The following is a 14,314-nucleotide window of genomic DNA, read 5'->3' as shown; positions in this document are numbered from 1 at the left end:
CTGAAAAAATGGGAAGTAACAAACACCCATCAGAAAACCAGAAAACCCGGCAACTTTGGCTGCAGTGTTAGAAGGCTGCTGTGAAGTACGGCTCAAAGACCAGATCCCTTAGCCGTATTCAGCCTTTCTGCATTGCTTTCAGAATCCCCATTTGTGGATTCTTAAGAGTGGGAGCTGGTGTCCTTTGCCTTTTACCTTGGAGACACCAAGCACCTCCCGGGGAGACCTCCATCTGCATGAAAGAAAACTGCAAGCCCGTTGCAATCCTGGGGGAGAATTTCAGTGGGTGATGTGATTTGGACACACCGCACACATCCCACAATCCTCCCTCCCTCCCTCCACCCACCCCAAGGAAGGCTGTTCATTTCACTCCAAAAAGATGACTTCTCGCTGCTGCAAAAGGAGAGCAGAATTAGACAGCTGAGGCTCACCAACAGACTTTTAAATGGTGTGCCGGGCTCCATTGCCTTGCAGCAGAAACGAAAAGCCGGTTTTAGTATGGACTTTGAAGTGATGGGAGATAGTGGTGCAAAGTGATACAAACAAGATGAGGGTCAACGTGAGTATTGGGCATTTCTGGCAGCTCTAGCTGTGCTTTAGTAAAATAAATTTATTTTATTTATTTATTAGAGACGATCAGTAGTGTGCGTTTGTGTGTGCATGCATTTATTTTTATATAAAGAGCACTGGTTAAAAAGAAAATCCTTTTAGGTTGCATTTTTTAATTCTTTAGCGTTTTTGTTATGGCAATTTTATACTTTTCACCTTTTGCTTTGCTTGACTGAATCTATAAGCCTTCTCGAAAATATCCATTGATAGTCATAGAAGTGCAATCAACCGCCTCAAAATGTATACTACTAGAACAATTCTTCCACGTGTAACATACCTGGAGGTCTGATCTGTTTGGATTGTTTTACTTCTGAGTAAGTAGCATAAGAAAAAAGGGGTTCCCATTTGTAGGAAATGCAGTTGTCTTAAATGCATGCTCTTATTAGCGGATGTGAATATTGTTGAAGTATGAATGTTTTCCATTGTTCTCTACCTTTCCTCTGGAAGTCAGGGTAAAGGCAATAAGCTTATATATCAGGAAGTGAGGCAGGAGAAGGTTGCCATCTCATTTTGTTTGCCCTCTTGCAAAAATAAAATAGAATCTATGCAGCATGCACCAGTCCCAGCTGGCATTTTTCGCTGATGAACTATAACAATTACATCATAGGGATAAATAATACACACCGTGATTATGCCATCAGTGAAGAAATACCTAATAGCAGTTGAAGTGAACTGAAAGTGAAGGGAGGAAAAGGTTCTGTATAACATTACTATAAAACTAGTTTGTTTCTTATACCATATTATTAGATGAGATGATAGAGAAACATTGCTTTATCGTCTCATTTTCGCAATATAAAAGCATTTCCAAAATTGATAGGAACACCTCTCTTCAATCTACTTGTTAATCTCAGGAGTAATATTTTTTCCCAATTTTCATGGAGTAATTCTTACTGAATCCCATGCCTGGGAGGGATGAGAGTTCTTCATAAAGTCTTGCATCCCATAATTTGCAGCCTTGACAGCGATCTTTGATGAATCCAATAAATACAGAAAAAGATTTTTTTGTTGAATTAACTTTATTCCTAAATCATAATTTGTACATCTTACATTCCTTAAAATTTAGACCAGTAGCTTTTTCAAAATTGGATATTCCAGTACCTCACTTCACATTTTGTATTACGGTACCAATATTAGCCTTCATCCTGTTTTGTTTTGCTTTAAAACATTGGTGTAAAGTTGTATTGTTGGTTTTACTTCAAACATAGCCTCTCTTAAATGTGGGTGTCTTTGAACGTGCCAAAAGGATCCAAGACATATTGCTTGATCAGTACATACTTTCATTGTATATACTGTTCTGCAGATGATTCTTAATCAGAGCATATCCTCTCAAAAGCCTTAAACTGGACATTATAAATAAGTTAATTCAAGGTATGACTGGTTTTGCTGACCCAGAACTTCCAATAAACATTTTCCCCACCATCTCCAAATTGGGGTTAATTTACAACAGCAATTTCTCATTTGAGCTTAGTTCAGAATTTATCTACAGGCCTATCAATGTCCAAATATATCTAGCAGCTTTCAAGACTGAAAACGAAATCCCTATAAGTTGACCCAGGAGTTGTCAAGGCTTTAAAAGAGATCAGACTCTGGTTCTGTAAATAAGTTCAAAAGCAATGATATTCACAAAGATTCTCATTCCACAAAAAAATGGATGCTAAAATTCCAGTCATAAAGTTGAAAATCTGATAGATTAAAGCCATCACCAGCACAGTGTGGAAAAAAAATGTCAAGGGATCCTCACTTGCCATGAACATTTTCTCAACAATTTGCCTGCCTAAAATACCTAATAACATTGGAATTCATCTTAATATGCATATCAGTTCTAGAGACTGTTACTCATTTTATTTACATTAATCTTGCCTCCAGAGCACTCGGAGGTAGTTTTAACCAGTGGTGGGATTCAAATATGTGAACAACCGGTTCTCTGTGTGGTTGCCACTTCCGGAAGTCCATTCTGGGCCTGGGCAACAAAAAATTAGCTACCGGTTCTGCCAAACTGGTGCAAACTGGCTGAATCTCACTACTGGTTTTTTATTTTATTTTATTTATTTTAATCCCATTTATATCCCGCCCTTCTCCGAAGACTCAGGGCGGCTTACAATCTAAGCACAAATCAAATGTGCTTAGCAATAGCCTTCATTCTATGTATATGCCTGCTTATTAGGGCTTTCGGGTCCCCCAAGCGGCATTATTACAAAGTCAGCTTATTGCCCCCAACAATCTGGGTCCTCATTTTACCTACCTCGGAAGGATGGAAGGCTGAGACAACCTTGAGCCTGGTGGGATGCGAACCTGCAATAATTGCAGGCAGCTGGTTTTAACCACAGATATATGTCCTCTGTGATGTGATTTATGCATGCAGACATATTTAATTCAGCAAACAATGATTTATTCCTAGGCAAATATAGTCTCATGTGTTTTATATAATTCAAACAAATCAGCAGCCTTTCCCATAAGGAACAAAGAGTCCCTGGTTGGATATGCATGGCCCCTAATTGATTCTATGGCATGAATCTGAATTCCAGTATTGAAAGAGAGATTTATTTTGTTTCAAAGATTTACATTCAATTAATAGCAATACTTTTCTTTTCCATGACTTTAGAGGAGATTAGATCCCTCACTAAAGCTAAAATAAACAGAATATAAACAGAATATTCTTCAGTCATTTTTTTTGTAGAAAGCCCAACCTGTCTTTCAAAGTAAGAGCTTGATGGCAAGATAAAGTTGCATTTCAGCAAAATATCTAATTGGCATTGCTATTCTAATACTAACCCACATAGTTTCCTCAAGTCAGCCCATTTTAGTCCAATTCTTTTGGCAAAAGATGCATTCAGCCATTTTAACAGTAACCCAGTAAACATTGAATTAATTATACAGTAGCATGGAAACCTACCTCTAATCTCCTTTTTGCTGAATGAAGACTTATACTTTTAACAACATTTCAAATATTATTTCAGAAAAAAATTAAGGAAGTTAAATTCTGATTCTGAATTGGTCAACCAGGAAAAAGTCTTAGCTCTATTGGAAGATGCCTAATCTTATATCTTTAAGGCTTCAGGGCAACATTATTTATAGTCTTTTAACTTCAGTTATTTGAAAAAAACAGGTCTGTTGTTTTAATGCTTTTAAAAGTGTATGAGAAGTTGTGGAGCTGAACATGTAAGAAACGCAGGTACAAAGTACAGCAGGCATCTTTAAGCATTAATCAGAATAACAGAATAACAAAGTTGGAAGGGACCTTGAAGGTCTTCTAGTCCAACCTCATGCTCAAGCAAAAGACCCTACGCCACCATTTCAGACAAATGGTTGTTCAATCTCATCTTAAAAACCTCCAGTGCTGGAGTGCCCACAATTTTCAGAGACAAATCGTTTCACTGATTAAGTGTTCTAATAGTTAGCCGATTTCTCCTTAGTTCTAGGTTGCTTCTCTCCTTGACTAGATTCCATCTACTGCTTCTTATCCTGCCTTCAGGTACTTTAGGGAATAGCTTGACCCCATTTTCTTTGGGGCAGCCCCTTAGACACTGGAACACTGCTCTCATGTGACCTCTGGTCCTTCCAGGAAACTCAGGCCATAATAAGCATTTACGACATTGTTTTTATTGGGTGCAGTTAGATTAATGGCCTTTCCTTGAGAATGAATTGTAGTGTTATTCATCCATTTTTAATCAGCAGAAATTATTTTGTTATGAAGTTTGCTGTCCCTACCGCCAATCTCCCTCCTAACTCTGTTTCTTCTGTTTCAAATCAGTCGAGTCATTGAAGTAGGTAGTAATGGGGGATATACCTTAACGAACTCTACCAGGTTTGTCAAACTTTCCGCAATCATAACCATTAAAGAAACATTTGGAATATTAGAAGACTTTCAGATTAAACGAAAACCCCTCTCTACATTTTTTTTTATTACATTTATATCCCGCCCTTCTCCGAAGACTCAGGGCGGCTTACAAGCTTAGCAGCAGCCTTCATTCTATGTATATGCCTGCTTATTAGGGCTTTCACACACACACCCAAGCGGCATTATTACAAAGTCAGCTTAATTGCCCCCAACAATCTGGGTCCTCATTTTACCTACCTCGGAAGGATGGAAGGCTGAGTCAACCTTGAGCCTGGTGGGACTCGAACCTGCACTAATTGCAGGCAGCTGGTGTTACTTAAGGAGGCATCAGCCCACTGCTCCACCAAGGCTCTTAACTGGCATGACATTCTTAACGTCATGCCAGTTCACACTCATGGTTGAATTTCTGTATGCTTTCCCGTCCTCTCTTTTTTAGAAAGGTCCTTTTAAATTAAAAGGACACTGTCCATGTTTGCAGCACACCTGTTTAAACTAACACCTTGTGTTGTGAGCTTGCTTACCACTTGAATTATTTCATATGCCATGTGCTGCAGTAAGAACTCTTTCAAAAGAATGTTCTTTTGAAAAAACCTCTGAGCACTCAAAAGCCCAGAGAGGCAGATTTCTAGCCCAGAGAAATCTCTTTTTTTCAAACATTCATCAATGCTTTTCTTATTTGTACTTTTCTTCTTGGGTGACTTGTGCAGGATCCCCATTCCATCTAGCACAGCCCCCGAGACCTCCTCACCATTAATTGCTTTCTGAACTGTAGTCTTCCTGAATCCCTTCTGTATTTCAGTGAAGAGTTTTCAGCTTCTGATCCATTCTCCTGAAGAAGCTGACGGCCAGGGCAAGCAAGCACACACACCCATGCACGCACTCACATACACAGAGGCTGAAGTAGGGATCACCAGCTCTCACCAGCTGGTGGGTGGCACACATGGAGACAGAGGCAGTATGCAGAATCCGACCAGCTGATTGATGGCGAGTGCAGGCATTGCAGCTGTCAAGCAGACGTTTGTGTCCGATTATGAATGTGGGGAAAGTGCAATGACCAGTACATCTAAAGAAGATGTAAGTTTGTTTTACTTATGGACTGGATATGAGAAGAAGGAAAAACCCTGTGGATGCTACAGATAAAAGTTATTGCTAATGAAGGATTTCTATGGAAAAGCATTTCAGTAATCACCTGCCTTTTCCATCCATCTCTCCTGGCGTTCTTTGCCTTTTCTTTAACTCATAAAACTGGAGAGCCACTGCTGGTCTGACTTTGATAATATTTCAATCAAATTGCTACAATTCAGGATGCTATTATCCGAATGACATAGTTTGGCCTCAGCAAGCACTAAATAGCAGCATGATTAACAGAGTCTAAATCCTATGTCTAACACCCACACACACCCCACCTGTCAGAGGTCTGAAACATGTCTTGAAGTATGTAATAGTTCCCACTAGAAACCTAGTCATAATTTTCTTGATGATTATCTATTAAATAAACAGAAACATGGTTTTCCCAATGGTGCTTTTCAAAAGGCAACTAGACTCTCTTCCCCCCCGCCGCCCCTTTGGACATGTTTCGCTTCTCATCCATGAAGCTTATTCAGTCCTGAACTGAAGAAGCTTTTTGGATGAGAAGCAAAACATTTTCAAGGGGGAAAAAACCAAGAAAGTTCATGTTAACATCCAGCTTGAGGATCCAAATAAATAACCAGGTTCATTACATTTTTGAAAATCTTACTGTTTATTGAATACAAAGCATGGTACTGGTGAAGCAAAATTCACTCTAAGGTTCTAGGACATCAGATCATAGAATGAAACAATAGTCTCTTTGCCCAATCCCCCCCTTCCTCACCTAGTCCCTGTAAACAATTTCACTTTGTTAGGAACTGTCTGCTTCTTTTCCACACCTGCTGCAGTGTCCTTGGAAATGGTTCAGGCTCTCATGGTCTTCAGCAGAATCAAAAAGGCTTCATTTCTCTATCTAAACACTTCTAAAGCTAACTCTAATGGCAAATGAAGAGACTCATAGCTGCCAAAGTTTCATTCTTGGCAGTCCAGTTGCCTTTTGAAAAGTACCTTTGGGACAACCATGACTTGGATGATTGAGAATCTCCATAGACAGAAACATGGTTTGTAAACTGCAGGAATTATCATAGACCACATGCTAAGAAGTCAAACCCAAAGAGACTCCATTTTAATTTTAGCAAGATATATGAAACTCAACACAGATACAATAAACACATCTTGATCCAAATGATTGAAACAAGTGGGAGATGCTAGCAGTAGGGAGTGATCTTCCTCTGGAATTTTTCTTTGACTTTCCGGTCTACTGTACAGCCCAGAAATTAGTCCCCATCCATGCATTAACAGACCTAACCCTGCTTAGCTGCTGAGACCAGAAAAGAAAAGTGGGTTTTAAATAACTTTTGCCTAACAGATGACATTGCTGAAGCTGCATCTAATTGTTTCACAGCTGAGTCAGTCTGCTGCAGAAGATCTGTATTCCAAAGGATGAATTTATTTCTTGTTCTTGCCTTCCTTCTTTCTGGTCACCCTGTTATGAGTCATTTTACCAAGCAAAATAGGAAATGGGGTTGGGGAGAGGAAGGAAGAAAAAAGTCCTAACTTGCCCATTCTTATTAATAGAATGACAATGCGGAAGGTGCTTGTGCTCAAGGTAGGTTGTGAAACCAAGTCTTCCTTTCCAGGATGCAACAATATTGCCATTTCCTTTACAGGTGTGATTGTTGTACAGCTCAAAACGGTTCTCTGATAATGTGGTGAAAACCCTCTGTGCTCCTGTTAACCACAGCACAAAAGCATGGGCCGGTATACATTTTCTCAAAGATGCTTTTTCACGAGGCAACTGGACTTTCTTGTCTTTTTTTGAAGACATTTTGCTTCTCATCCAAGAAGCTTCTTCAACTCTGACTAGATAGTGGGGAATGGAAGGATTTATGCTCCTGCAGACAGCTGGTCATTTGCATTCTTTTAGCGAGTCACTAATGCTACTGTTCTGTACCAGCCTGCTACCGGCCCTGCAGAAAAGGCAGGGACAACCCCTTTACAAGAAGGCAAGAGGCTGGAACTAAGCCTGCCAAATTTATTAACATAAAACAGAGCAAAGAGAGCAAAGAGAGCAAACACGAACCATGAAACAGGAGCTGTTCAAACAGTTGCCTTCAGCAAACCAGCCCTCCCACGCATTCCCCTTTTAAACAGTTCAGGGCGTGGCTTCTCTCTGCCTCCTTCCGAGGTGCCCCATTGCCTTCCTCTGTTTACTCCTGATTGACTGCCTCCTGCGTCGGGCGTCCTTGAACAGGGCCAGCTGTGGGTCATCTTCATCCACGCTGTCAGGCTCACACAGCCGGGTCTGCGTCGTAACCAGGTGGGAGGGGCCTGGCTGAGGGCTCTCATCAGCAAGCTCTCCAACACCCTCAGCAACCTCTCCAACACCCCCCTCCTCCTCCTCTGAATCGTCCAACCCAACTGCCGAACCCACAGGCTGACCCTGAATCACAACAGCTACCTGGAGGCTTATCTGTATCTTCAGGATCACCTGAGTAGTGCAAATGAATGTGGAGCCTTCTTGGAACTGCTGAAAGGACTGTGTTGTAGACTGGAGATAGATGATGTCGGATCTCTCCCCCTCTGTTGAGAGAGGGCCATTCAGTTTTGACATATCTATCGCCAGTCTACAACGCAGTCCTTTCAACAGTTCCAAGAAAGCTCCACACCCATTTGCACTACTCAGGTGACCCTGAAGACACAAATGAGCCTCCAAGTAGCATTAGCGACTCGCTAAAAGAATGCAAATGAACAGCTGTCTGTATAAATCTTTTTCATTCCCCACCATCCCGTCGGAGCTGAAGAAGCTACTTGGATGAGAAGCGAAATGTCTTCAAACAAAAACAAGAAAGTTCAGTTACCTCATGAAAAAGCACCTTTGGGATAACTATGACCTGGATGACTGAGAATCTCCATAGACATTTATACATTTTCTATATATCATGACCTCTGGACATCAGTTTTGGACTTTTTTCTCCTAGCCACATTGGTGGGCATTTCTGCTTGCCTTCATTTAATAGGGGGGAAAAAGAACCTGTGTAATTTGTAGCTCTCCAACTGCCAAGTTCTAATCTATCCCAGAATGAGCAGGGATGTCCTCAGGATGTAATCAAAACAGTCATTGGTGGCCGCAACAGTGCCATCAATACATTAAAAATGGGTGGGGTTCCAGTTGCACTCTCACAAGCACAAGCTTGACTTTGTAGTCTGTAGACATCTCTGGTAATAAGGCTTGTGAGTGGCTCTACCCTTACAGCTTTGTTGCGGGGTAATTTAAGGACAGCCGTTGGTAGTTCCTTCTGGTTTTGCTTCTCTTCCCAACTAGCATTATCAGCCAGTGAGAAAAACCATGGTCACCATCAGTCATCCCCAGTGTGATAAAGTAGGCTTGGATGGGTGTGAGTGGATGCTCAGGATGAATGTGTCAGTCACCTTTCAAACTTTTCAAGCAGTCAGTTGCACCTGTACCTTCTTGCCCTGGCTATTTCTGAACATGACTCTATCAATCCACCCCTTAGTTTAATTGATACTTCAGGGAAGGGAAGGGAAGGAAAAAAATTCCTTGTATCACTTTATGAGGGTTTTAGAAAAAGAACATTAATACTTAATTATTTCTGATGAAAGAATCCAATAGACATCTGTCTTAATGCTCCAGTAGGTCATTACAACCTGCTGCTTTTATCCCGGTGGAATATTTTATTAAAATATTTTCTTTTAGAGTCAGTTTGGCTCCTTTCCCAGGATGATTAGAGGAGGAATCTTAATAATCATTTGTCAAGGGGACCACAAGAGCAGTAGTTAACATTTTTTCAGCCTGTGCTATGAGGTTTCCTTCATTTGACTCTTTGTTTCATGCAATTTAATTTCATTCAGAGTGATATTAGTTGATGGGTCTCCCAACCACTTTTGCGGCAGCAAATTCTGCAGGCTAGCCTTGATTTTGTGCTGACTCTTGAATGCTCATTGAATGAACATGATTTCTACGGGTTTGAGAGAACGGTAGAAAAGCCGACCAATAGTAAAATGCCAGAAAACGTCATCCAAGAAATAACTTTCTATCTAAATCCTCAGGCAAGAAAAATCTCATGCTGGATTCCACAGCAACAATAAAAGGTTTAGTGACACGTATCTGTATTTTGAGTTCAGTTTGTATGCATGCATGTTGGGTCATTCACCAAAAAGAAAATAAGCTGCAAGGACACTATATTTCTGTTGAATCCAAATGCTTCAGGTAGCATTTAAATAGCTATAAGCCCAAATGCAATTGGCCTGAGAGAGAACTGGGGGAGGTAATATTATGCCAATGTCTGAAGCAGTGTTACTCGACCTTGGCAACTTGAAGCCATGTGGACTTCAACTCCCAGAATTCTCCAGTCAGTCAATGGGAAAGACAGCTCAGAATGCAACTCTTCTGTCTTTCATGCTTACAGTTGTTGAATCCCTGTAGGTAGTAAAAGCATTCATGACCGGTAGAATGGAATTCAGCCACATTAAGCTAGTGGATTTACAGCTTCGTAAGTCTAGTGTTTTTTTTTACTATGTAGGACTAAGTGACGGGTTTGTTTTTTTGTAGATTTTAAAAACTGAACCCTCTGGCAATGGGGAGGAAGTTATGTTTTCATAAGATAATATGCTGGGGTTGGATAGGAAGTCTGAGCATGGGGAAAAAATTGATTGTGCCATGGCAGAAATAGATGGCTCATCCCAGATCGGTCAGGTAAAATGAACTGGTTGTCACAAGAGATGGAGGCAAGCAATTTCTGGCAAAATGAGAAGGTAGTAAAGATGGAAGCATTCAGTGTGTCCTATCTCCAGGCTGCAATTACCTTTGGCGTGATGGTGGGGTCTGTATAATTGTCATAGTGTTTCGTTTTCTTTTGTTTTATGGAAAGGTGCGGGGGGGGGAGGAAAAGCCAACTTGAATATCTTTTTAGGCAGCATAATGATTTGGCCTTACGGAGATCACTGATGCTATTAACTTCTATTTGAGAGCGTATCCAGGGCAAGGTCTTAAGTCTGTCCTAGGTAAAACCTTTCATAAAATGCCCATTGCTTTTTGCCATCTGTTTCTCCAAATTGTTTTATATACTCCAGTGAGTATAACTGAATACGGTTTTTCAAAACTCTACCAGAAATGCTGGAACACTGCTCTCTATTAATTTTTTTAAATTTTTCTTTTAGTTAATTTCTATTAAAGATTTTTTTTTACAGAATTAAAAACATTTAGATGAAAAAAGAAAATACAGGAAAGTAAACGAAAAAATGGTGAGAAAAGAATGAGAAATGAAAGAGAAAGGAGAGATATAGAATGTCTATGGAGATTTTCAGTCACCCAGGTCACAGTTGTCCTAAAGATATTTGTTATTTCTGTTATTTCTGCTATTTTTTAGTCCTTAAAAGGACTGTGGAGTTGTGTGTGAAGCCAGGAGATCCTCCCAGATGTCTGGCTACCAGTCCGTCTGTTACTCATTTAGCACCACCCAGGAGGCACGTGTGGCTTAAGGTTTGCCACGGACGCGAGTAACTTTGTAAATTAGCAAAAAGAGAACTCAATATATACCTAAATAATAAATTGCTCCCATATGAGGCTACACCAAAATACCTGGGGGTCACCCTAGACAGGACTCTGTCTTTTAAAAAACATATTCAGAATTTGGCTGCCAAGGTTAACAGCAGAAACAACATTCTGCAAAAACTATGCGGAACAACTTGGGGAGCTTCAGCTCCAACTCTTCAATGCGCAGCCCTTGGGCTTTGCTACTCTGTAGCGGAATACTGCGCACCTGTATGGATAAACATCCCACATACAAAACTTGTTGATGTTCAACTCAGCCATATGATGAGATTAATTACTGGGTGCATAAAATCTACACCTATTCACTGGCTACCAGTTCTTAGCCACATACTTCCCCCGCACGTACGACGACAAGAAGCTCTCATACGGGAGTATAGTAAGATCCTGCTAAACTCCTCTCTACCCATTCATGCCTATACCTCTGATCTCTTAAGATGTCGATTAAAGTCAAGAAATCCACCACTCCTCACAGCGCTTAAGCTGCTGGCCGAACATCAGAGCACTATACAAAAGTGGATGGAAGCATGGAGTAGCTATACCTCCCAAGATATTTCTGAGCATATTAATCCTAATAGTATACCTCCAGGATTTAATCTACCCCGACACATATGGATGACATACAATAGAATTAGAATGACTCATGGGGTGTGTGCTGATTCTCTGTATAAATGGGGAAAGACACCTTCAGCACAATGTGATCCAACATATAGTGAGGGAATGCACTAATAGAAGATACCCAGGAGATTTTAAGGACTTTCTCTGCGTAACAACGTCAGCTACTGACTGGATCTCCAAACTCGACATTAAACTCTGAAATGTTATTTCTGTTTTCCTCTTAGGGTTTATAATTGCTTCTTTTTAAAAAAAATGTTTTAACTGTTCTAACTTGTAAATATGAAGTGCTCTTAATTCTGTGTGTGACCAGCCATATGCTAAATAATAAATGTCCTAAAGGTGCTTTTTCAAAAGACAACTGAACTTTCTTTGTTTTTTCCTTGAAAATGTTACGCTTTCCTTCCAAGACGTTTCTTCAGAAAAACAGCTTCATGGAAAAAAGTTAAATAAAGAAAAGTCCAGTTGCCTTTTGGAAAAGCACTTTTGGGAGAGATATAGGAAAAAGAGAAAAAGAAATGAAAGACAAAATGTCAAGAAATGACTTCCAATCTTCTTTACAGCAGTTCAAACAAATATTATCCTCTCTAAGGTATAACTTCCTTCTTTCTATAATCTATCTAATAATTGAACATATAAATCACAAGTACATTATTTTTCCATATTTTCAGCAAAAGAGTCCCACTGCAACTTTTCCATGTAATGAGATTAAGGTTTCCATTTGTTCCCTTTTCAAATTGGATTTTTTAGTAGCAGGCTTCAACCACTGGTGTCAGTGAGATTAGGATGCTAAATTTGGAATCCAGAATTAAACAGCCACTGTTGATACACAGTTGCTTTACTCTGGACAGTGGTTCAGTGTAGACTTTTACATTGGAATTGTACATGGTTAAAGAATGATTTGGAAGAATGGCTTTGGAGATGAGCAAACATGCAATATTTCTTTACTGCGGCTCAAAGAAAAAGAACTGCTCTTCTTTCACATTTCTACGCCAACTAGAAAAAAAAAGATATGGGTGCTTTTTAAGAGTTGCATCATTGACTGTTTAAAGCAGTTTGCTGCAGAAATTTGAGAAAAACAAAACAGCTTTTCTGGCAGAGAGACCCTAGATTCATATGAAAAGCATTTTTTCCAAATCATTTTTGAAGCATACATGGCCTTACTTTAGCTATTATGTCAGATATAAGATTATAAAGAGGAATGGAATGGGACAGTCAACCAAGACACCATTAATAAAAATATTTTAAACTCCTGATATGGCAGTAGTAAAAATGGCAGCATTTTAAAGGAAGAGTTAAAAGCAATGGTGAAAAAGCAATAATGAGAAGTAAAGCCATGGCAAATCTAGACAGCACACTAAAAAGCAGAGACATCACCCTGTCAACAAAAGTGCGTATAGTCAAGGCTATGGTCTTCCCAGTTGCAATGTATGGCAGTGAAAGTTGGACCATAAGAAAGGCTGAGTGCCAAAGAATTGAGGCCTTTGAACTATGGTGCTGGAGAAGACTCCTGCGAGTCCCTTGGACTGCAAGGCTATCAAACTGGTCAGTCCTAGAGGAGATCAACCCTGACTGCTCTTTAGAAGGCCAGATCCTGAAGTTGAAACTCAAATACTTTGGCCACCTAATAAGAAGGAAGGACTCACTGGAGAAGAGCCTAATGCTGGGAAAGATTGAGGGCAATAGAAGAAGGGGATGGCAGAGAATGAGGTGGCTGGATGGAGTCACTGAAGCAGTAGGCGTGAGCTTAAATGGACTCCAGAAGATGGTAGAGGACAGGAAGGCCTGGAGGAATGTTGTCCATAGGGTTGCGATGGGTCGGACACGACTTCGCAGCTAACAACAACAACAACAACAACAACAACAACAACAACAAAAGGCATAGTCAACTTGCCAAGCCTTTGGTAAAGCAGGGTTGTCCACAGGGGTATTGCATGTACATATAGAGATACACAGAAAAAAACAAAGAAAGCTTTGAATGCATACTTGTGACCACCATCTTAACTTTATTTTAATCACACTCTTCAGGTACCCCTGGGGTCAAAAAAGGTTTCAGTATTTAGCTCATTTTGTAGGATCCCTCAGATATAATTAGGTTTGTGCAAACAACTTAATAATTTTTTCCATTACTTCTGGAGTGATTAGATAATGGGAGTTTGTGGTGATGATTTCCTTAATTGCCATTATACCTAAGGAGGGAAGGAAGTCAAGAAGAATGGCTGATTCTGCTTAGTGCAGTGGTAGGCAACCTCAGCTCTTTTATGACTCATGGACTTCAACTCCCAGAATTCCTGAGTCAGCTATGCTGACTCAGGAATTCTGGGAGTTGAAGTCCATGAGTCATAAAAGAGCCAAGGTTGCCTACCCCTGGCTTAGTGGATCCTGCACCAGGCAAGGTAGCTTTGGAAGACCTTCATATTAATCCCACTGGAGATTAGATTCAGACAGTTAGGTTTTGTGTTCGGTGTAAGAGTATGCATAGGATTGGGAGGAAATAAAATAGTAGAGAAAGATTGCAGAATTAGGAATAAAAAGAAGTGGGTGAAACTGCTCTCAGTAGGAAGGAAATGAAAAACCTTGGAAAGTGAGTTGGGCTATCAGAACTAGATCTG

The 14,314-nt window shown here is 40.2% G+C and overlaps 1 protein-coding gene across 1 annotated transcript in view; it reads left to right on the top strand.

Moving 5' to 3' along the window:
- The first annotated feature begins 317 nt into the window (after window positions 1-317).
- CASS4 (Cas scaffold protein family member 4) overlaps window positions 318-14,314 on the top strand; it is a 37,878-nt gene continuing 23,881 nt past the window's right edge. Inside the window, exon 1 of the mRNA XM_081325857.1 lies at window positions 318-559. Within this exon, the coding sequence (XP_081181983.1) occupies window positions 548-559 (12 nt within the window). The 5' untranslated portion in view covers window positions 318-547. The remainder of the gene's footprint in view (window positions 560-14,314) is intronic.

The sequence above is a fragment of the Vipera berus genome, assembly GCF_964194415.1.
Source record: "Vipera berus genome assembly, chromosome: 3".
In the NCBI taxonomy this organism is placed as follows: Eukaryota; Metazoa; Chordata; class Lepidosauria; order Squamata; family Viperidae; genus Vipera; species Vipera berus.
Note: the sequence above shows the minus strand (reverse complement) of the source record. Positions and strands in the feature narration are given on the sequence as shown.